A 20,564-nucleotide genomic window follows, 5' to 3' on the forward strand; every position below is an offset into this window, starting at 1 on the left:
AACTGGGCACCTGCTGTTTGCCAGGATTGTTCTGAAAGCCTGACCGTGGCGTCCTTGTTTTCGACGGGGGGAGCCTGAGGCTGGGAGCCCGTGGGAAACAGGCACAGCCCCCTGCGGCCCCCACCCGGAGCTCTGCCTGCTGTGCAGACGGACGGAAGGTGAAGTGGAGACGCCACCGCCCGCCCGCCCCCTTGACTCTGCACTTTCCGACCCGCTGTGCATCTCTGCAGGGGACAGTGACCCCGTTCCCTGAGCCAGGAGGGACGGCCCCAAGGACACTCCCGGGACGGGTGGCTCAGCCTTCCCTCAGGGCAGGGAGGGCGTGGCAGGCTCCTGTGCCTACCAGCACGGTTTCGGTGGCATCCACGCCAGTCAAGCACAAGTGCGGCCTGGCGACTGGGTGGCTGCCAGCAGGGCTCTCGCCTGGACTTGGGTGCAGGCTCAGGAGGCTCCCCAGATGGTGCGGGCAGGGAGGAGGTGGGATTTCAGCGCCCAGGGCTTTGTCCCTCACGTCCTCCGGCTCCCCACTCTGACGGTGGGCGTGTGTTTTCGCGGTGGCATTTCAGCCTCCCCCTCCCCCCCCCCAGGCCCTGGCGCCCATGCAGTGCCCTGTCCCTGTCAGAGCTGCCATCTCTGTGCAGCCTCTCCAGCCCCGAGGCCCCGGGGCCTCTGGACGCCCCCGCCCCCGACAAGTCCCAGGCTCACACACCCTTCTCCCCCCAGGCCCCCTTGCTACCCCCAGCCCCGGGCCCTCTGAGGCCCCCTGGTCACCCCCACACCCTCCTGTCCACCCACCCGTCAGACTCTCCCGCCACGTCATTCTCCAGCTGGACTCTGACCAGAGGGCAGGCAGGACGCGTGGACCCTGGTCCCTGAGAAGCCATCTGAGCTGCGTCTGCCCGTCCCGACCATGTGGGAATGGGGCTCACATGGGGTCGTAGCGGCCCTTCGAGGCTGTGCGCTCAGCCGTCTCCTCATCCTTGGTGTCCCCTTCGTGCCAGGCTGTCCCCATTCGCAAAGCACGCCAGCATTTCCCTCTTTTTATGGAAGGAAAGCTCCCTTGACCGTCCGGCCCCTAGAGTCCCGGTCCCATGGGGCCCCATCTTCTTTGCTTTTCTTTTGAAGGAAGAGATGGAAGAGCCTGTGGTCGTGGCAGCGGGGCCCAGTGGGGAGCGAGCAGGCGCGCCCCCTGCTCTGACCTTGTTGGTAGGTCCCTTGCGTGTCAAGGCCATGGTGGGGAGCTGATGGTGACCTGGCCTCAGCGGAGAAGGAGGGGAGGGGCTCTCCTTGGAGCTGGTGGGGAGCCGCCACATGAGGGGAGGGGCGCAGACCCCTCCTCCACCCCCGCTTTCTGGCTGGTGGTCAGTTAGGGCTTGTGGCGCAGTGGCCTCTCCTTGTGCCAGGGCAGGGCCACGGACTCCTGAGGAACCGACTTAAATGTGATAGCTGACTCCTGCGTCGCCACGCTGGGAGGTTGAAAGCCTTTCCCAGACGCGCCCCCCCTCCCGCCCCGCCCCGCGACACTTTATCCCGATCAGCGAGGCCGCGTCTGCGGGTGGCCTGGCCTGGCGAGGGGCACCGGCAGAGACAGGACACCTTGCCACCGTCTCACGGTATCCTGGCCCAGCACCGCCCCCTGGGAGCAGCTTCCGGGAGCGTCTTCCGTCACTGATGGGGAAGCCGAGGCACAGACCGGGAGAGGCAGGTGGGGGTGTGCGCGCGGGGATCTGCCAGACCCACCCTCTGGACGCCAGGGCAGCTCAGGCTCAGAAGAGGGTCCAGGGAGGAGAGTGGGCCGGGGCAGGGCCGGGGGCGGGCGAGGGGCGAGGGCGGAGGCGACCTGGAGGCTGATCAGGTGAACACTGGGCTTCAAAGCGGGGGCGTGGGGGTGTTTGGAGGTTGCAGTTTTACGGAGCCCTGTCTCCAGGAAAGGACGAAGGAGGGGCTGCGTGGCTGGTGCTCTTTTTTTCACTTTAATATTTGGGCGGCTGGCGGCACCCTGGCGTGTGGAAGCTCCTGGGCCAGGGATGGAACCTGAGCTGCTGTGGTGACACCACCAGGTGCTTAACCCGCTGCCCTGCAAGGGAGCTCCCAGCTGATGCCCCTTTCATGACACTGTCCTGCGCGGCCCTCTCAGACCTTCAAGCAGGCAGTGGGACCACACTCCCCTTTTACAAATGAGACTTCCTGTTGTGGGCTCGCTACGTCCCGTGGCTGGAAACTGTAGAGTAAAGACGAAATCAGTGAGCTGCCGATGGGCCAACAAAAAATACTACAAGGGACCCTGGAAAGACAGGTGTGGGCTGGGCAGCGAAGGAGCCGCAGGTGCAGGGTCTGACAGATGTGTAGTTGGAGCCGAGCAGAAAGCTGAGGGGGTGTCAGAAGCCATTTCTTGTTTCTTTTCTCTGTCTTTTTTAATGGCCGCACCCACGGCATATGGAGGTTCCCACACTAGGGGTCCGATCGGAGCCGCAGCCGCTGGCCTACACCACGGCCACAGTAATGCCAGATCTGAGCCACATCTGTGACCCACCCCACAGCTCACGGCAACGCCGGATCCTTACTTAACCCACCGAGCGAGGCCAGGGATCAAACCTGTATCCTCACAGACACTAGGCGGGTTTCTAACCTGCTGAGCCAGAATTCATTTCCGAAGCGGTCACAAGTGACAGTTTTCCACCATGCAAAAGACAAACACACACATTCAGGGGTCGCAGTGAGCCTCAAACAGGAGAAACACAACCTGTGCCCAGACGACTCACGAGAAAACTGAACAGAACCACAGACAAAGAGAATATGCTTTAAAGCTGCCTGGACCAAAGGGTGAGGGAGCCCTCGGGGGTCTTCCCCGGCCGGGCCAGGAGGAAGCGGCCCACGTGGCACCCACGTCCCGCCCGAGGACCTTCAGGACTGAAGGCGAAAAGACGTGTTTATTCAGATGAAACCAAAACGGTGCGTGAGCAGAGCCGCCCAGGGGTCTCCAGGGCTGAGCGGCGTCGCAGGAGAAGCTCGCAGGTGGAACGTCGAGGAAAGACGTGAGCAGCGAGCTCGGCGCGGGCGGAGGTGGGCGGGGACCCAGCGTGGAAACGGACGCTGGGCCGGGGTTGAGCGAGACCGAGGAGCGCGGCGGGGCGGGGTCCCTGCGAGCCGGCTCTTCGCGGAGAGCGGCTGTTTTCGCATTTCTGTGCAGGAGGAACGGGGACGGTCATTTGACGCAGAAATAGATGGCAAATCCCCAGTATAATGGAGGTTTAAGAATCAATTAAGCCTTTCGCGTAGCCTTTTATGGGCTCCAGGCTTCTCTAACGAGAGCAGATATTTTATAAACAGCGTGCGTTCCGTGCTGCCTGTCTCTTCGAGTGCATTTTACTTTAATTATCCTGGAGCCGTAATGCTCATCGCTTATTGCTCCGGAACATGTGTAAGAATGAAATTGAGATGGAAAAGCTAATGATTTTTAGAAGACAGAAGATGAAAGTCAGAGCAATTTTAATTACGATACAAACTCTCCACTGAATTTAATTGGCATAAAATTTTATCGATTTACTTTTGTAATCATTTAGACATGGAAAATATGACTTAATAAATTCTATATTTAAAACTAGTTGTTATCTTAAGCCTGATATTTTTCTTTGCTCATTATCAAAACTTCCAGTTTGCGAAATATATATTATTGAAAAGAACATGCATCTTTTGAGGAATGTATTTTGAGACGAAAATACTGAGCTGATGCGGCCTTAAAGATGATTTGGGTGCTTGCGGAAGAACTCTGGGCCTGTGGCGTTTCTCACCGTCTCCTGGAGGGTGACGGATGCCCGGCCTGAGCTCTGTGACACAGACGGGGTTCTTTCCCACCTGCTGCGGGGCGTCAGCTCTGAGACGTGTGAGTCAGTGAAGGCCAGGTGCGGACTCGGTGTGGACGGACGGCGTCTAAGGGCCGCCCCGCTGGCTGGGCGGCATCTCAGCGGCCAGCCCTGCCCACGGGCCCAGTGTAGGGTGGGTTCAGGGCCCCTGCCCCCGCTTTGAGATGCTCTTCTGGGCTAACCACGTCTGTGTGCCCGGCCCCTGTGTGCCACACCTTGGGATGGGCCCTCCCTGCAGCCCATCCGTGAGGCTGCCTGGTGACACTTCAGTCCTCTTGGTGGTGGTAATTCGAGATGCTGACAGCGTGTTGACCTGGTGGGATTTCTTGGGGCGCAGGAGATACCGAACAGCGGTTGTCCGCAGTGTTTGGCTCCCATCAGATGACCGCTGCCTTCCTGCCAACACTGGGCAGCCTAATTGGGGACACTGCAGCCGGGGCTGTGACAGGGTTCAGCACCCCGGGGCACGGCATGCCAGCCTGCACGGTGCACGCTTTATAAAATGCTTTTTAATTCAGGAACAGAATATCATTAACTTCGTGAGTAGATGAATACAGTGGGCAACCAATTTAATTAAGTTGTGATGCCGGCCATTGGATGGGAGGCAGAATGAAATTACGTGCGTCTCTGGAGCAGGCAGCCAGGCTGGACAGGGGCTGCGGCGAGGCTCAGACGGGGACCCCGGGGCCATCGCTCCAGGTTTAGCTCCAGAGGCTGAAATGGAAAGTCGGTACCTTGTAAATCAGTCACTTCTCATTTGAGATGGTTACAGAGCTGCTCCGAGAGGCAGGGCAGCTCTGGTGACAGTGACATGCTAAATGCAGCCTTCCCCGCGAGCTGCCTCCTGGGTGACAGTGGCTGCGGCGGGCTCTGAGGCCGCCTCATCCAATTTGGTTGTCCGGCCGCGAGTTTATTATGCAGGACAAGATCAATGAAGCTCCACATTGATTTAAACGAAAGCCTTGTTTCATTTATTATTGTTTATAATCTAATGAATGTTATAGTAACTTCGCTTTGATTTATTGCTCAATCTATTAAATTGTTTTAAAACCAGGAGTCTTAGGGCTTATTCTTGTGAACTGGTTGTTCCCCTTATTGGTAAAAAGCGCGGCTTTTTTTGGCAGTCCGCACCATGAGGCGACGCGTCGGGTTGTCCTTGACGCCGTGCACAGGGCCCTGCGTGTTCGCTCCGAGCCGCTTACCTGTCGCTCCTCGAGGGTCCCCACGCCTCCGCATCACTCCCATTTCACCAGGAGGCAGCGGGTTCTCCTGCCTGCCAGGCGTTGTGCTGGGGACTCGAGGGGACAGGACCGCCCTCAAGGGGCTCCCCCCGCCCCCCGGTAAAGAGACCTGTGGTAGGAGGGGAATAAGTGCACAGCCAGGGTGGGCAGCACTGCAGACGGGGCTATGCTGGGCTGCAGTCCAGGAGGGCTGCTCAGAGGAGGCAGCGTTTTCATGGGAACCCTCAGCAGCGGGGCTCTTGAGAAGCTGGCCCAGCAGGTGATGCCTTGGTGAAGACAGAACCCCCAGGCCCAGAGGCCAGCATGGCCAGAACTTTGTGAGTGGGTGGGGAGGACTAGGGACCGTGAGGGGAGGCCAGGGAGGGTGGCATCTCCGAAAACTAAGTAAGAACTACCACATGACCCAGCAATGCCACTCCTGGGCATTTATCCTGACAAAACCTTCACCGAAAAAGATACGTGCACCCCTACGTTCACTGCAGCACTATTCACAACAGCCAAGACAGGGAAACAACTTAAATGTCCTTCAACAGATGACTAGATTAAGAAGATGTGGTGTATATATACACAACGGAATGCTACTCAGCCATAAAAAAAGAACAAAATAATGCCATTTGCAGCAACATGGATGGAACCAGGGGTTCTCATACCGAGTGACACAAGTCAGAAAGAGAAAGGCAGGAGTTCCCGTCGTGGCGCAGTGGTTAACAAATCCGACTAGGAACCATGAGGTTGCGGGTTCGGTCCCTGCCCTTGCTCAGTGGGTTAAGGATCTGGCGTTGCCGTGAGCTGTGGTGTAGGTTGCAGACGCGGCTCGGATCCCGAGTTGCTGTGGCTCTGGCGTAGGCCAGTGGCTACAGCTCCGATTAGACCCCTAGCCTGGGAACCTCCATATGCGGCGGGAGCGGCCCAAGAAATAGCAACAACAACAACAACAACAACAAAAAGACAAAAGACAAAAAAAAAACAAAAAAAGAAAAAGGCAAATACTATATGATATCACATATATGTGGAATCACAAATGAAGCTATCTACAGAAAAGAAACAAACCCATGGACATGGAGAACAGACGTGTGGTTGCCAAGGGGGAGGGGGAGGGAGTGGGATGGACTGGGAATCTGGGGTTCATCGATGCAAGCTATTGCCTTTGGAATGCATAAGCAATGAGGTCCTGCTGTACAGCATGGGAAACTGTATCTAGTCACTTGTGACGGAGCATGATGGAGGATAACATGGGAAAAAAAAGTATGCGTGTGTGTGTGTGTGTGTGTGTGTGTGTGTGAGAGAACAGACCCCCAAATGGATGGCGACATGTCCACACAGAGGAGAGTCACAGAGACGCCGGGGACAGCAGGCAAGGTGGAATCCCACATGTAGCGAAACAGCACTAGATTTTCACCTGGTGCCTGTCCTCAAAATAAGTTCCTGTTATTGTAAAAACTTAAATAGGAAGAAAACAATCTTACCCCTTTACATGGAAATGTAGAGAATATCCTTGTGGAGTCAGATTAGAAAACTGTTTCCAAATAAGATGTAAAAACAGAAAACCAGGAAGGAATATAGCAATTAACTTGATGACCTTCAAAATAAATGCTTTCATTTAATGACAGTTACCATGAAACCCTGACGAGTAAGAAGCGAAAGGAGGGCAGGTTCTTGGTGATGCGCGTGAGTCAGCGAAAGAAGGGAAGTGGGCGAAGGTGTGCGGGGCTCACGGAAGCCACCTGGAGACGCGGGCACCTGACTCAGAGACTCCAACCGCCTGTCTCGAGTGCACGCGCACACTTAACACGCATGCACGCATGTGTGCCTCTGACGGGGGCTGTGCTCTTGCAGCCTCGGTTCTGGCGGCGGGAGCAGCGGAAGCTGTCCTCACGTCCGCCAGCGCCACCCGATGTCTAAGTCTCAGCATGATTGTGTGCCACACCGTGTAGCATTAAAGGGTAGCTCATGCGACGTCTCAGCACCGGATGTTGTGAAAATACAGCTTTGAGTGGAAAATAAAGCAAGTTCCCAGGAGCAGGTGGATCTGATGGCGCCAACGAAGCTGGTGAAGGCTCTGAGCTCTGCCTTGGGTGCCTTCACCTTGCTCGTCGGCATTCATGGTGGCAGCCACCTCTGGGGAGGGGACGGGGGCCTCGGGAGCGCCCAGCACAGCAAACCCCCACAGCCCTCGAGCAACCCGAGGCCTTTCCAGAGGGTGACGCCTGCCCCGACCCCGCCCTCGCCCGCTGCCCTGCCCGCCTCCCACGACCCCGTTCTGACCCTTGTGCTGGTCACCCTGTCCCTTGTCCATCATCCCGGCGGCACCCGGCTGCCCGCGCCCCGCGGGCCACGCCCTCGTTACCGCGGCGTCGTGCCTTACGATGTTTCAGGAACTCCCGCTTTCTCACCTGGGCGATGCCCATCTACGGGTCCTGGTGCCATTTGTTTCTTTCCTCGCCAGCTCGTATTCCATCGTAGGAATATTTCCATTTGTCTGGCCTTCATGTCACTGAGCACTCGGGAGGCTGTTCTGCTATTTCTGGGAGCGCCGCCGTGCGTTCTCGCACATGGGAGCCCCGGCTCCTCGGGGAGCGAGCCCTGTGTGTGTTTATGCAAGTTTCCCTTGGCTGTAAACTTGGAGGGAGGTGGGGGCTGTGCGTTTACGGGACGCAGCCATCTCCCTGTGGCTCTGTGCTCGGAGCCCATGGGGGGCGGGGGTTCTGACCGTCGTGACGTGTCCCCGTGTCAGGGGGCTGTGTCAGGCCCAGGCTCTGGTGTCCCGGGCCTTGTTCTCAGAGAGCAGAGACGTTGGCAGCTGATCCCGACGGGACGTCAGGCCCGAGCTGAGCGCAGGTGCTTTCCTGACCCCACACCCTGTGTTCCCGCACTGGGCCATGTCCCTCATCTGGGGTCCTGTGTCCTTGGGGCATCGTCTGCTGCCTCCTGGACAGAGGCATTCATCCTGTCCTCCAAACTAAGGGGCCATTCCAGCCAAGAGTCAGTCAAGGCTGTTGATTCTGTATTTGTTGCAGACTTGAGGACAAGCTGTCGTCAATATCTTAAGTTTTTACCTCTTCGTAGATCCTCGTATTTTACTATTTTAAAATAAGGAGTTGAGGAGTTCCCATTGTGGCTTAGCGGGTTAAGAACCCGACTGCTATCTATGAGGTTGCGGGTTCGATCCCTGGCCTCACTCAGTGGGTTAAGGATCTGGCATTGCTGTGAGCTGTGGTGTAGGTCGAAGACGCGGCTCAGATCCCGTGTTGCTGTGGCTGTGGTGTAGGCTGGCGGCTGTAGTTCCGATTCAACCCCTGGCCTGGGAACCTCCATATGCTGTGTGTGTGCGGCTCTAAAAAGACAACAGCAACAAAAAAAGAGTTGAGAACCCTTCATCCACAGAAGCAACCTAAAGCCCTGCCTTCTCGGAGGAGCTGTGTGGCACTTGACAAACGGAGCTGGCCTTCCTGACAGGCAGGATTCCCCCTTGAGCTACCCTGTGACCCTGGGTCCCTCGGGAGACAGAGGTGGGTGAGCTCCCTGGGGACTTGGGGGGGGTTCCCTCGGAGGCCCCACTGCTGCCCCAGGGTCATGTGTGAGAAGCACAAGGATGGTTTTTCCTCTTTCGTTGTGTTTGGAGAAGAGAAAGTCGCTCCTGTGCCCCCGGCTGCTCGGTGGATTTGGTTCGAGGGTTGGGGACAGCCTGTCTCATGGAAAAGCGGCTGATGCCGGAGGCTGGAGGCGAACACGCCCCGGGCGCCCCTGCGAGTGCGGAGGTGCGGACAAACCCACCATCTGGTTTGCTGGCACACGCAGGGTGGCAGAGGACCAAGGAGTGACTTGTGCAGTGAGCCGGTGCCTTGCCTTTGCTCGACCTCTGTGGACGCACGGCTTCCTGCCAGCGTGGGGAGGGGTCTGCGCAGGGCCTGCGGCCGTCAGAGCTCAGCTCCTCCTGTGAGCCCACGGGGGCGGAGGCAGAGGACTGGCTTCGTAGCATTTGCAGTTGCTCAAGGGGCCCAGCGATGCCCGGGTGGGGGGCCTGGGAGCTTTGGGCCGCGGCCCCGGATCCAGTGCATACCCAGCACCCCTTCAGAGCCCCGAAGGCCGGCCCTGGGGCGTGCCCTCGGGCCTGTCCGTCCCCATAGCGGCACTGAGAGGCCGTCCTGCCACCGGGGGTCAGGGGCCCGCCCTGTGTCTGCTGCTCGGCGGAAATACGACGGCCTCACTCATGGAGAATTAGTAAGTGCTCTTGACAGCCAGGTTTATCAATATGTAAAGGGCATTTTAATTGTTTTTAGCGAAACAAGCAAGAAGTCAATATTCTCAGACGTGACGAACACGCTGCTGACAGGCGCGGGGTCAGAGGACCCGCGGGCCGCCGTCCTGCTGCCCGGCATGCTGCCCCCGGTGTCCTCATGGCCAGTGGTAAATGGGCCCCCAACTGTATTGATGGAGTCGGTCAGACATTGAAAAAGTTGGGCTGAACTTGGACTTGAGATATTCATTAGAGCTAATTATGGATTTTCTGACTCTGTGAATTACGCTTTCTGAACCTGCGTTGGCAATTTATTTTCCATTTATTTATTGTAAAGTTCTTAGTACTGTATTAATTTTATCGCATTCAACGAGGTGATGGTTCAAATATTTGCAGTCACATTTATTTACTTGGACTTTTTCCAAGTGCTTTCTTTAGAAGCAAGTGAGGAGAGGCCCTCTCCGAGGCTGACGCCAGTGGAGTGGCAGTGGGGGTTTGTTCAGGAGGGTTTGTCTTCCTACCGCCTGTGTCCCTCCCGCCTCTTCTTGGCGTGGCCTCAACTGGTCAAAGACGAAGGCGACGCTGGCGGCCCTCAGCATGCCCGGAGCTGCCTCCTCGGAGGGGCAGGGAGCAGGTGCCTGGTGGAGGGGTGGGGCAGGGAGCCCCTGCTTGTGTGCCGTTTACTCTGCGCATGCTCTGTGTGGAGCCATCAGCCCTGACAGCACACCTGAGTCCCCGTCACATGTGGATACTCGTACACGCGTTAGGTTTGACTTCCAGGTAGACGAGGGAGTTCCGGTGTCAGGGCTCCCATCTCCGCCCCCCACCCCCCCACCCCCGGCCCCTGCACTTGGGCCTTTTCCTGGGCTGCGAGCAGGACCGGACGCCATCGCCCAGAGTAGCTGCTGGCGCCTGGGGGCCTCCGTGGGTGCTTGTGTGGCTGCTCCATGGATGGGGAGGGGCCGGTGGCTCCCTGGGAAGTGGGGCTGCAGCTCAGTCCTGAAGGGTGAGCAGGTGAACAGGGAGGGTTGGACTGGGCAGAGGATGGCCGTCGCACCGGGCAGGGACAAGTGCGCTGCCCGAGGTGGAGCCGTGTCCGGGCCCTCGGGGCCAGCCCAGCTCTGGTGACCCTTGCCCACTGGACCGAGCAGCCGCGCACAGCAGACGCGACTTGGGGGGGGTGGGAGGGGGGCACCTCTGCCAAGGAGCCGTGGACTCCGGCGTTGGCGGAGAGCGTGATCCCGGGGGTCCCGCGGTGGGGAGCGGTCAGTGGCGGACTTGCGTTTCAGGACCTGAGATTAAGCTGCAATGAGCTCACCTCTTTTCTCGTCCTGAAGAGGCTTCTCAGCACTCAGAACTGCTTAGAAATAGTCTCACTGGAATTCTCTGTTTGCTCTGCAGGCACTAGGGAGCTTCTACTTTCTTCACGAATCCTTAAAGAGCATCTACCAATTTGACTTTAAAGGTAAGCTCCGTGCTATCTTCTTTGCCGTCTTCTGGGATTCTCTGCCTTGGTGGCCCCGAGCCCCTGCGCAGCAGTCTGGCTGCTCTGGGTCCCTCCCTCCCCACGTGGTCTAGGTTTGGTGGCGTCGTTTGCCGTGGTCACTGACAGGGAGTCGTAGGCCCTGCTTTCTGGCTCCTCTGAATGGAGGCAACCAGTCTGCCCTGGACGCCGCCCCCTCCCCTGCCAGCCCGCCCTGCCCGGTGCCCTGGCCAACCCTCCTGCTTCCCAGGTGAGGCTCAGGTGGGTGGCTCTTTCCTGTGGTCAGGCTGAGAGGAGAAGGATGCGGCTGGTGTCTGTGAGCCTGTCAGATGCGAGAACGTGAAGATGCACTGCACGGTGGCGTGTTTCAGAGGAAGATGGACACGAGCACCCATTCGTGGCAGAGCGGACACTGTCCCGTGTGTAACGGGCACAATCCATGCATCTGTAGGAGACTCACCCCAAGATGCTCGGGGCACAGCTCCCGCCTCGCCGTCTGACCCCGAGGGCAGTCGAGTCGCCCCCGGATCTGAGGAGTTCGGTCCCTGTCCCCTTCAGTCTGCAGGACGTGTGCGAGCTTGTCTTCCCCGCGGTGTGGTCTTTCCACGTCAGACGTAATCCCTTCTGAGGGCCACGGGGGCTGCTGGGCCAGATCACGTTAACCTGAAACGCTGCCGAAGGAGTGAGGGCCGGGAGCAGCTGCTTATGCCCGTTGGTTCAGGTTCATTCTCGTCACTCCGTCGGGAGGCATCGAGCCCACCGCGCAGATGACTTGAGCAGGGACCCGTCGTGGAGAGCGGGGCTCCAGCCAGCAGGGTGATTTTTCGCTGGCCCCGTTGCCCGAGGATTCTTTGCGCGCTTGACTCACAGCATCTGAGTTTCCGAGGAGCTTGCGGTGGCCAGGCAGACCCGGCAGGCGCCAGGGGCACTGGCTGCTCCCTCCCGCCGCGGTCTTGACAGACACCGGCCTGTGTGTCATGTCCTCGGGCTGCAGAGCTGGAAGCAGGGCGGAGCTGCACCTCTAACGACCCCCACTTCAGCTTCGCATGGACCATCTGTGAAGCGTCTCCGTTTTCCAAGTAACTGTTTGCATGCCGATTTATCACTGAAACAAATGAGCCTTGGGGTACCTGGCTAGCCCACGGTTTATGTAACCCTGTGCCTTAGATATGACTTTGACCCAGGCAAACCTCAGCCAGGGCTTTCCACGTCGTCAGTGACAAGAACTGTGCTGAAACGGGCAGTGGTCGGCCCCTGAGCTGGCGAACCTGGCCAGAGGCTGTGTCGAATTTGAAACCACGGTGCTTGCTGTGGCAGGTGTTATTGGATCCCACGGGGTCTGTGGCTTGGCAGGGGTCTTGAGCAGGGGTGGGCCACCGGCCGCCACTCCACAGCCCCTGCTCTCCAAGGCTTGCCCCCTGCCTGGAATTGAGCTTCAGCAAAAGCATTTGTGGAAAGTTTGAAGAAAATAGCCTGGATTTTAACAAATACATTCCTACTTAGACATGTAAGATTCCCCAAAAGGGATGAAAGGGCTCCAGTTTCAGGTCCAACATGTGAAGAGCTTGGAAGTTTCTGCTCCCATCCTCCCAAGAGGCTAAAACAAGATGATTCTTCTTAGATCAGTAGAGAAGCAAGGTCACAAGGCAATGTGCTGCCGCCAAGCTGGGAGACAGTCAGGTGGACCCAGAGAGTTGGGGGCCATGCAGAGCAGAGACCACTGCATGGTCAGGACACCAAAGGGAGGCCCACCATGGGAAGCTGGTGGGAGGATCGCCCAGGCATCCAGCTTAGGGCCCCACACTTCAGTGGGTCTTACCTCCAGGAACCCACCTTGTTCTCCTGGTGGAAATCGAAGAAAAAGCCCATGCGCTTCTGGCAGGGAGGAAGGCAGCGATTCTGGAATGTGGCCGGAGCATTCTGTTCCTTAAAGGCCTGTCCTCGAGGGAAACCATTTCACCAGAGCCCAGCCCTGGATCTGATGTGGACCTGACCATCGGGGCAGGAGGTAGACAATTTCAGCCTCCTCTAACCTTCCTGTTGCACCTGAGGAAGCGAGAAGAGTGGGCTAAGTTCAAAGTCCGAAGAAGAAAAGAAATCATAAGAACTGGAGCATAAACCTGTAGCTCAATTCAGTAGAAAAAATTAGTGAAACCGAAAGCTGTTGCTTTGAAAAGATCAATAAAATGGTAAACCTTTAGCTGGCCTTGCAAAGAAAACAAGAAGACACAGATGAGTAATATTAAAAATAAGAGAGGGGCCATTGCTACTGATCCCATGAACATGGAAAACATAATAAAGTAATATGGTTTGGGAACAAGTCTGTGCCTGTAGGTTTGATGACTTAGCCCACTTCCTTGAAAGACAGGATTTACCAAAACTCATTCAAGGAAGGCCAGGTAATATGAATAGCCTTTATCCATTGAAAGAAGTTCAAACAATAATTAACGACCTTCTCAAAAAGAAAGCATCAGGCTGAGGGTTTCACTCATGAATTTAAGGAAGAAGTTATACCAATTCTCTAGGATTTCTCCCAGAAAAGAAAAGCGGAGGGAAAACTTTGTAATTCATTCTATGAGGCCAGCATTACCATAATACTAACATTATGTAAAAAAAGGGGAAAATGTAGGTAAGTATATTTTATGTGCATGAAAGAATATAAAATCTTCAACATTATATTAGCAACTGAAAACCAGCAATGAATAAGAAAAGTTATATACCATGACCAGTTCAGATTTATCCCAGGTATGCAAGCCCAATTCAGCATTGTAAGATCAATTAATGTAATCCGTCATATGAACAGGCTAAAGAAGAAAAATCACATGGTTATGTCAATAGATGTCAAAAACATATTTGATGAAATCCAACACCGATTTATAATAAAAACTCTTAGCAAACTATCAAATAGAGGGGAATTTCCTCAACTCGGTAAAGAACATCTACAGAGATTCTACACCACATCATACTTCCTGGTGAGAAGCTAGATGCTTATCCCTCAAAAGGTAGGGATGGCCTCTCACCGTTTCTCTTCAGCAGCATGTTGGAAATGGTGACTAATGCAATAAGACAAGAAAAGGAAATAAAAGGCTTATTGATGGGAAGAGGTTTTCCTAGTTCTTAACTGTCATGTTTATACAGAAGATCCCAAGGAACCAACAACAGCAGCAGCAAGGAGAACAGGTGCAACAAGCAAGGCTGCAGGATGTGAGGTTGATATGCAGAAGTGAGTGGCTGTCCTCTCTGCCAACAGAAGTAAAAATATCGTTTACATTTGCACACACACACAAAAGAAGTATTTAAATCTAACAAAATACGTGTGATTACTACACAAGGAAAACTGCCGAACCTGATGAAAGGCATCAAAGATGATTCAAATAAAGGGAGAGAGAGAGTCCATGTTCATGGATAGGAAGACTCCATGTTGTCAAGATGTTGCGTCTTCCCAACTCGAACCATAGATTCAACCTAATCCCAGTCAAAATCCCAGCAAGTTATTTTGTGGGTATCAACAGGCTGACCCTCAAGTTTACAAGGCGAGGCAGAAGACCCGAAACAGCCAACGCGGTATTGAAGGAGAAGAGCCGAGTCAGAAGACTAACCCTGCTCAACACCAGGGCCGTCTACCGAACTGGGAACTCCTGCGATGCATTCTGAGTTAGCTTTTGTGAAGGTGGTGTGGGGTTGGCGAAAGAAGAGACAGATAGATCAGAGGCACCGACCAGATGTAGACGCACACAGATACAGTTGACTCATGTTTGACAAAGGAGCGGAGACGATAAAATGGAGCGGAGCTAATCTCAACAACATGGCGCTGGGACCACTGGACCCCAAAACAGTCAGTTACAGGCCTTCCACCTTCACAAAAGCTAACTCAGAATGCATCCCAGGAGTTCCCGTCATGGCTCAGCAGTAACCAGCCTGACTAGTATCCATGAGGACGTGGGTTCCATCCCTGGCTCCACTCAGTGGGTTAAGGATCCTGAGTTGCTATGGCTGTGGCAGAGGCTGGCAGCTGCAGCTCCAATTCAGCCCCAAATCTGGGAACTTCCATATGCCGCAGATTTGGCCCTAAAAATCAAACAACAACAACAACAACAACAACAAAAGATCCTTGACCTAAATATAAAAAGTGAAACTCTAAAACTCCTAGGCGATAACACAGGAGGAATGTAGGTAACTTTGGGATTAGTGGTGAGTTTTTAATTTCATTTATTTATTTGCTTTTTAGGGCCGCACTGGTGGCATATGGAGGTTCCCAGGCTAGGGGTCTAATCGGAGCTATAGCTGCTGGCCAAAACCACAGCTCATGGCAACGGTGGATCCTTAACTCACTGAGCGAGGCCAGGGATCGCACCCGCAACCTCATGGTTCCTAGTTGGATTTGTTTCTGCTGCACCACAGTGGGAACCCCAGTGATGATTTTTTAGATACAATACTAAAAAGCGTGACCCATGAAAGAAAAAATTGCTAAGTTGGACTTTACTGAAATGAAAAACTTCTCTGCAAGAGATACTATTAAGAGATTGAGAAGAAAAGTCACAGACTGGGAGAAAAAGACTGTTATGCAAAATATACAAAGAACTCTTAAACTCAACAATAAGAAAACAACCCAATTTATTTAATTTATTTATTTTGTCTTTTATATTTTTGGGGCCGCACCCGAGGTATATGGAGGTTCCCAGGCTAGGGGTCTAGTCAGAGCTGTAGCCACTGGCCTACACCACAGCCACAGCAGTGCCAGATCCGAGCCGCATCTGTGACCTACACCACGACGGGGCTCTGAAAACAATCCAATTTAAAAGTGAGCTTAGGGAGTTCCTGTCATGGTGCAGCAGAAATGAATCTGACTAGGAACCATGAGATGCAGGTTCAATCCCTGCCCTCGCTCAGTGGGTTAAGGATCCGGTGTTGCCGTAACCTGTGGTGTAGGTCACACTTGTGGCTCAGATCCTGTGTTGCTGTGGCTGTGGTGTAGGCCAGCAGCTGTAGCTCTGATTTGACCCCTAGCCTGGGAACCTCCATACGCTGCAGGTGCGGCCCTAACAAGCAAAAAAAAAAAAAAAAAAAAAAGCAGGCTTAGGATTTGAACAGACATCTCACCCAAGAAGGTGCATAAACATGTAAACACAAATAAACATGTGATGAAACTATTCAGCTTTATATGTCATCAGAGGGGTGCAAATTAAAACGACAGTTAAAACCACTACACACCTAGGAGAATGGCTAAGACCTGAAAAATTGGCAGCTCCACCTACCTGTATGTGGAGCAACAGGAACTCTCATGCGTGGTCGGTGGGGGTGCAAAATGGTGCAGCCCCTTTGGAAGACAGCTCCGCAGATTCTTACCCAGCTAAGGCCACGCTCACACCCCCTCAGGATCCACCCGGATGAGCCGAGAACGGACACCCGCACAGCACCCGCGCGGGAGGGGTTCTAGCACCTCTGTTCGTAGTTGGCAAAAGCCGGAAGCAGGACACGTGTCCTCCAGAGTCCTCCGGGCACGTGCTGGAGTCTAATTCTGCAGCCGAACCAGTCGGGCTGTCCAGACACCGATAGACACGGAGGAACCTGAAGCGAGTGCTGCGGAGAGGAGCCGACGTGTGAGGGGCTCCGGAGGCCGCGGAGCGCGGCTGGTCCGTGGGGTGGAGGGAGGACGGGGTGTTCAGGGCCGGAAGCCGCTCGGGGAGGGCGCCCGTCATCGCGGACTGTCAGAGCCCGTCCCTGGGAGAGCCGGCCCGCGTGGGGCGGTGGGGGGCCTGGTGGGGAGGGCGGGGCGGCGGGGGGGTCGCGCCACTCCGCCCAGTTGTCCTGACCCCCAGACTGCTCTGAGGATGACGGCGTGTGTTTAGGAGAGGTCGAAGGCCGCCTCTCCCGCCTCGCCCTCCCCAGCCTCCTCCCTCCTCCCGGGCGACACCGGGCTCGCCTCCGCAGAACCAGCCTCCGGCCCGCAGCTCGGGGCTGGCCCTGCACCTGCGCACGCCTGGCGCACGGAGGGCTGGGTGTCGGTCCTGCGACGTCTGTTTTGGGGGCGCCCTCCCCTCTGCAGCTCATGAACTGGTCCCCCGGTGGGCTGCTGGGGTGATTCAGCTTCCACTACGGGGAAGCTGCAGACACAGACTTTTAGAAAGAACTTTCTTTATTCTCAGGTCCAGGTGAAGCTCGGCCCGCGCCATGGCTGTCAGTGCAAGGCGCTGGGGGTGGCGGGGATACCCGGGGGGCTCAGCCCCCAGTGTGGGCTTCCCCGTTCTGGGTCAGCGAGGCCACAAGCCCCTCCCATGGCCACAGCAGCACCTCGGAGCCTCCCAGTGACACGGCTGGATGCCCGGGAGTAGGGCGGCCCTTAGAAGCAGGCAAGGGCAGCCTTCACCCGGCCCTTGCCCTCCGCAGGTGCCCTGCGGGGCCCCAGGGCCGCCCCTCACTCCTCCCTCAGCCCTGCTCCAGCGGCCCCCCTTCCCCACGGGGACACCCCCAGGTCGTCCACACTCTGGAGTGGATTCCTCCTTCCTGGCGAGTTCAGGCTCCTCTAGCAAGACTCGTCTCGGGCCTCTCGTGGCTGCCTCACTCAGGGAGTGTCCATGCCCTGTGGCCCAATCCATGTCCATCTCCACATCTAATGCCCAAATCCCTTTTGTGTCCACGGCCTCAGGGCTCCCAGGAGGTTGAGGCTGGGCCTTCTGTCCTTGTCCTCGGCTTCTGGCCTGAGCCCTATGGTGCTCAGTGGACACCCAGGTGCCGACCGCTGCAGGAGGAGCTCAGAAGGGGCGCTTGAGCTTGTGGGGTTGGTGGCAGCGGCAGACTGGGGGGTGAGGCGGGCCACAGACCCCCTGCGAACATGGTGGCCTGGCAGTCTCTGGGAGCAGGCCTGCTGTCAGAGAGAGAGAGGGGTCAGCCGCCCCACCCTGTGTCAGGGTGGCCGGTCTGCCCCTGACAGGAGGGAGCGCCTTGCGTGGTGTGTGGGCCGTGTGGGCCAGTGTCAGCTCCATGCTGTCCCACAAGGTGGGCGGTAGTTGCAGAAAGTGCCACCTGTGATGACACGCGCTCGCTCTGCACTGTTCCCGCGCAGGTGGCTCTCACGGACTGGTCGCAGTGCCAGGGGTCGCTTGTTCACAGCAGCCCTGCCCACCTTTGCCAGGCACCACCTCCTGGCTCACAGGCTTGCCTACTTGCCTCCAGTGGCTCTTGGAGGTGACGTGATGCGTGCGGTGTCTGGGGGCTGCGGGCAGGGGTGGGGGCAGCTTCAGAACCACACAACTGGTCGTCTCAGGGGCGTGTCTGCAGTTTGGGACCAAGGAGAGAGGATCAGTGGGCACAGTGTGTGCAGATCTGCCCGGGTGGGGGTGAGGGGGCTCTGTCCCGTGTCCCCTGAGTCACTGAGAAGACATGGCCTGTCTCATTGCTGCTGCTCCTGTGGGGGGGGGGGGCCGCTGACCCTCTGACCAAACGGACAGTGTGTCCTTTGTCCCTAGCAGCCCGATATCCCGGCCCAGGGACAGGGGAGTGTGTGGGGTGGGCCGGCAACCAGTGGGCACCATCTGGGGGGGTCTCCCTGGTGGCCTCGGCAGACCTGCACAAGCTCCTGCCTGGTGTTTTGCAGGGGCAGGGGGCTGGCTGCCTTTCATCCCCCGGGCCGGAAAGAGTCTGAGGACGGACACGCGTGTCCGTGAGGCCCCACGGTGGGCGTAGGGTTGTTGGTTGGTGGAGGGAAGCAATCCCAGGCCTGGCGGGGGAGTCAGCCAGATGCGGGAAGGGCCCCCCTGGGCACTGGATGGGGCAGGCGGCCAGGGAGCACCGGTCCGGAATCCGGCCACCCTGAATTTCCCTCCGTCTCACGTGGAGACTCCTCCCTGGACGTGAGTGCTGTGGGCTGGACGCGAGGGGAGATCAATGCTATTAAATAAACTCGCAGGCACGTGAGCGAACGGTACCTCCACGGCCCTTTTCACTGCAGTCGCGGTTTGAACAGAGGATGCCACTTAGCCCCTGTAAACCTGCAGGCGGGAAGCTCCCGGGGGCTAATGAAGCGGCGTGTCCCCTCCAGGTCAGGGACGGGAATCTCTGAGCACACGCGTCCCGGGAGCAGCTGCCTCCTGGGGTCGCCACCCTTGTCACTCTTCCTCGGGGGCGCCGCTGGCTCCCCAGGGCCGCCGGGCGGGACGGGCCCGAGGCACTGGCCTTAGCCCTCCTGCTTCTGCTCTTTTCCAGGCAAGAAGTACAAGAAAGTCGCGGGGAAGGAGATCTACTCGGACACGCTGGAGAGCACGCCCATGCTGGAGAAGGAGAAGTTCCCGCAGGACTACTTCCCCGAGGTGGGCGCCGCTGGGCGCGGCTCAGCCGTGCGTTCAGCCCGTGTCGCCCCCGACGCGGCACGTGGCGGTCAGGGCGCCGGGGCCCACCCTGGCTGTGTCACGCTCCGAGGTTCCGAAGCCCGTGTGGGTCCCTCTGGGTGGTTCTAGGCCGGGGAGAATCGGGCGACGTCCTCCCACCCAAAGGTGTGTTTTCTAATCCTCGCTTCCAGCAAAGGAAACTTCCCCAAGGACGGAGCAAGAACGATCCGTTCATCGGGGCTACAGGCTGCCGAGGGCCTCCCGCGAACCCAGGATGAGCGGGTCCCTCCAGCCGGGTGCTGCCCAGCCAGGCAGCTGGGTGGCTCTGGGCCGTGGCACATGGTGCTGCCCCGTCCCCGCGTGAAGGGCAGGGGCTGGGCTCGCAGCTAATAAAGCCTTGGGCTGCGGCCACTGACAGGCACAACCTTTTTTTTTCACGTTAATTTTTATTTAATCCATTGTGTCCAAAAATCTGTTTCAGCTTTTAAGTATTTCTAACAACAGTATTTTTAACAATGAGATATTTTAATTTTTTTTTGTATTGTCTCCAAAACGCAGTGTTTTAGAGTCTCAATTTGAACATTAACCTTTCATGAGAAAGACCTGCTCTGTATTTAGATTTCATAAAACTCGGCTGAAAAAAACAGATGCCAGACTCCAGTTCCTAGCATCCTTGTATTGTTTCTAATAACTGTGGCAGGGTACCATTTCCGCGGTCACACTAGCTGGAGCCGGTGCCCTACCCATGCCCCGTGTGGAAGCCACACTGCCTGCCTCATAGCTCAGAAACTAACGGAGGAGTTCCCGTCGTGGCTCGGTGGTTAACGAACCTGACTAGTATCCATGAGGTTGCAGGTTCGGTCCGTGGCCTCACTCCATGGGTTAAGGATCCGGCATTGCCATGAGCTGTGGTGTAGGTCGCAGACGCGTCTCGGATCCCGTGTTGCTGTGGCTGTGACATAGGCTGGCAGCTACAGCTCCGATTCGACCCCAGCCTGGAAACCTCCCAATGCCTCAGATGCAGCCCTAAAAAGACAAAAGTCCCCCCCCCCCAAAAAAAGAAAAAGAGACACCAAAGGAGCCGCCCGCCCACTGCTCAGACAGTCAGAACACGTGGGTACACGCCCTCTGGGTTTCTGTGCATTTCTGTGTGCCGCGGCCCACGTCCTGCTGGGTTCTGGTGTCTGGGTGATGTTGTGGTCGCTGGCATTCTTGGTGTCTCCTACTCCCGTGATTCCTGTGCGGCCCCTGGTTGGCCCCCTGTAGGTCTTGCAGGTGTGACGCGGCAGTGGAACCCCTTGCAGGTGACCCTGGGAGCTGGGCGTCCGCTCCGAACCGCTGTGTTTCTGTGCCTCCCGCGCCCACCCCGCGCAGAGGTCTGCCCGCCCCAGGGAGGCTGGCCCGCCACGCGGTGGC

At 56.8% G+C, this 20,564-nt stretch overlaps 1 protein-coding gene across 7 annotated transcripts in view; it reads left to right on the forward strand.

Moving 5' to 3' along the window:
• The window catches only part of INPP5A (inositol polyphosphate-5-phosphatase A), a 157,981-nt gene that overhangs the window by 91,314 nt on the left and 46,103 nt on the right, over positions 1-20,564 (forward strand). For all 7 annotated transcript variants that reach the window (XM_047760827.1, XM_047760824.1, XM_047760826.1 and 4 more), the window contains exons 5-6: positions 10,743-10,806; positions 19,027-19,130. In XM_047760827.1, the coding sequence (XP_047616783.1) occupies positions 10,743-10,806; positions 19,027-19,130 (168 nt within the window). The remainder of the gene's footprint in view (positions 1-10,742; positions 10,807-19,026; positions 19,131-20,564) is intronic.

This window comes from Phacochoerus africanus, chromosome 15 (genome assembly GCF_016906955.1).
Source record: "Phacochoerus africanus isolate WHEZ1 chromosome 15, ROS_Pafr_v1, whole genome shotgun sequence".
Lineage (NCBI taxonomy): Eukaryota > Metazoa > Chordata > Mammalia > Artiodactyla > Suidae > Phacochoerus > Phacochoerus africanus.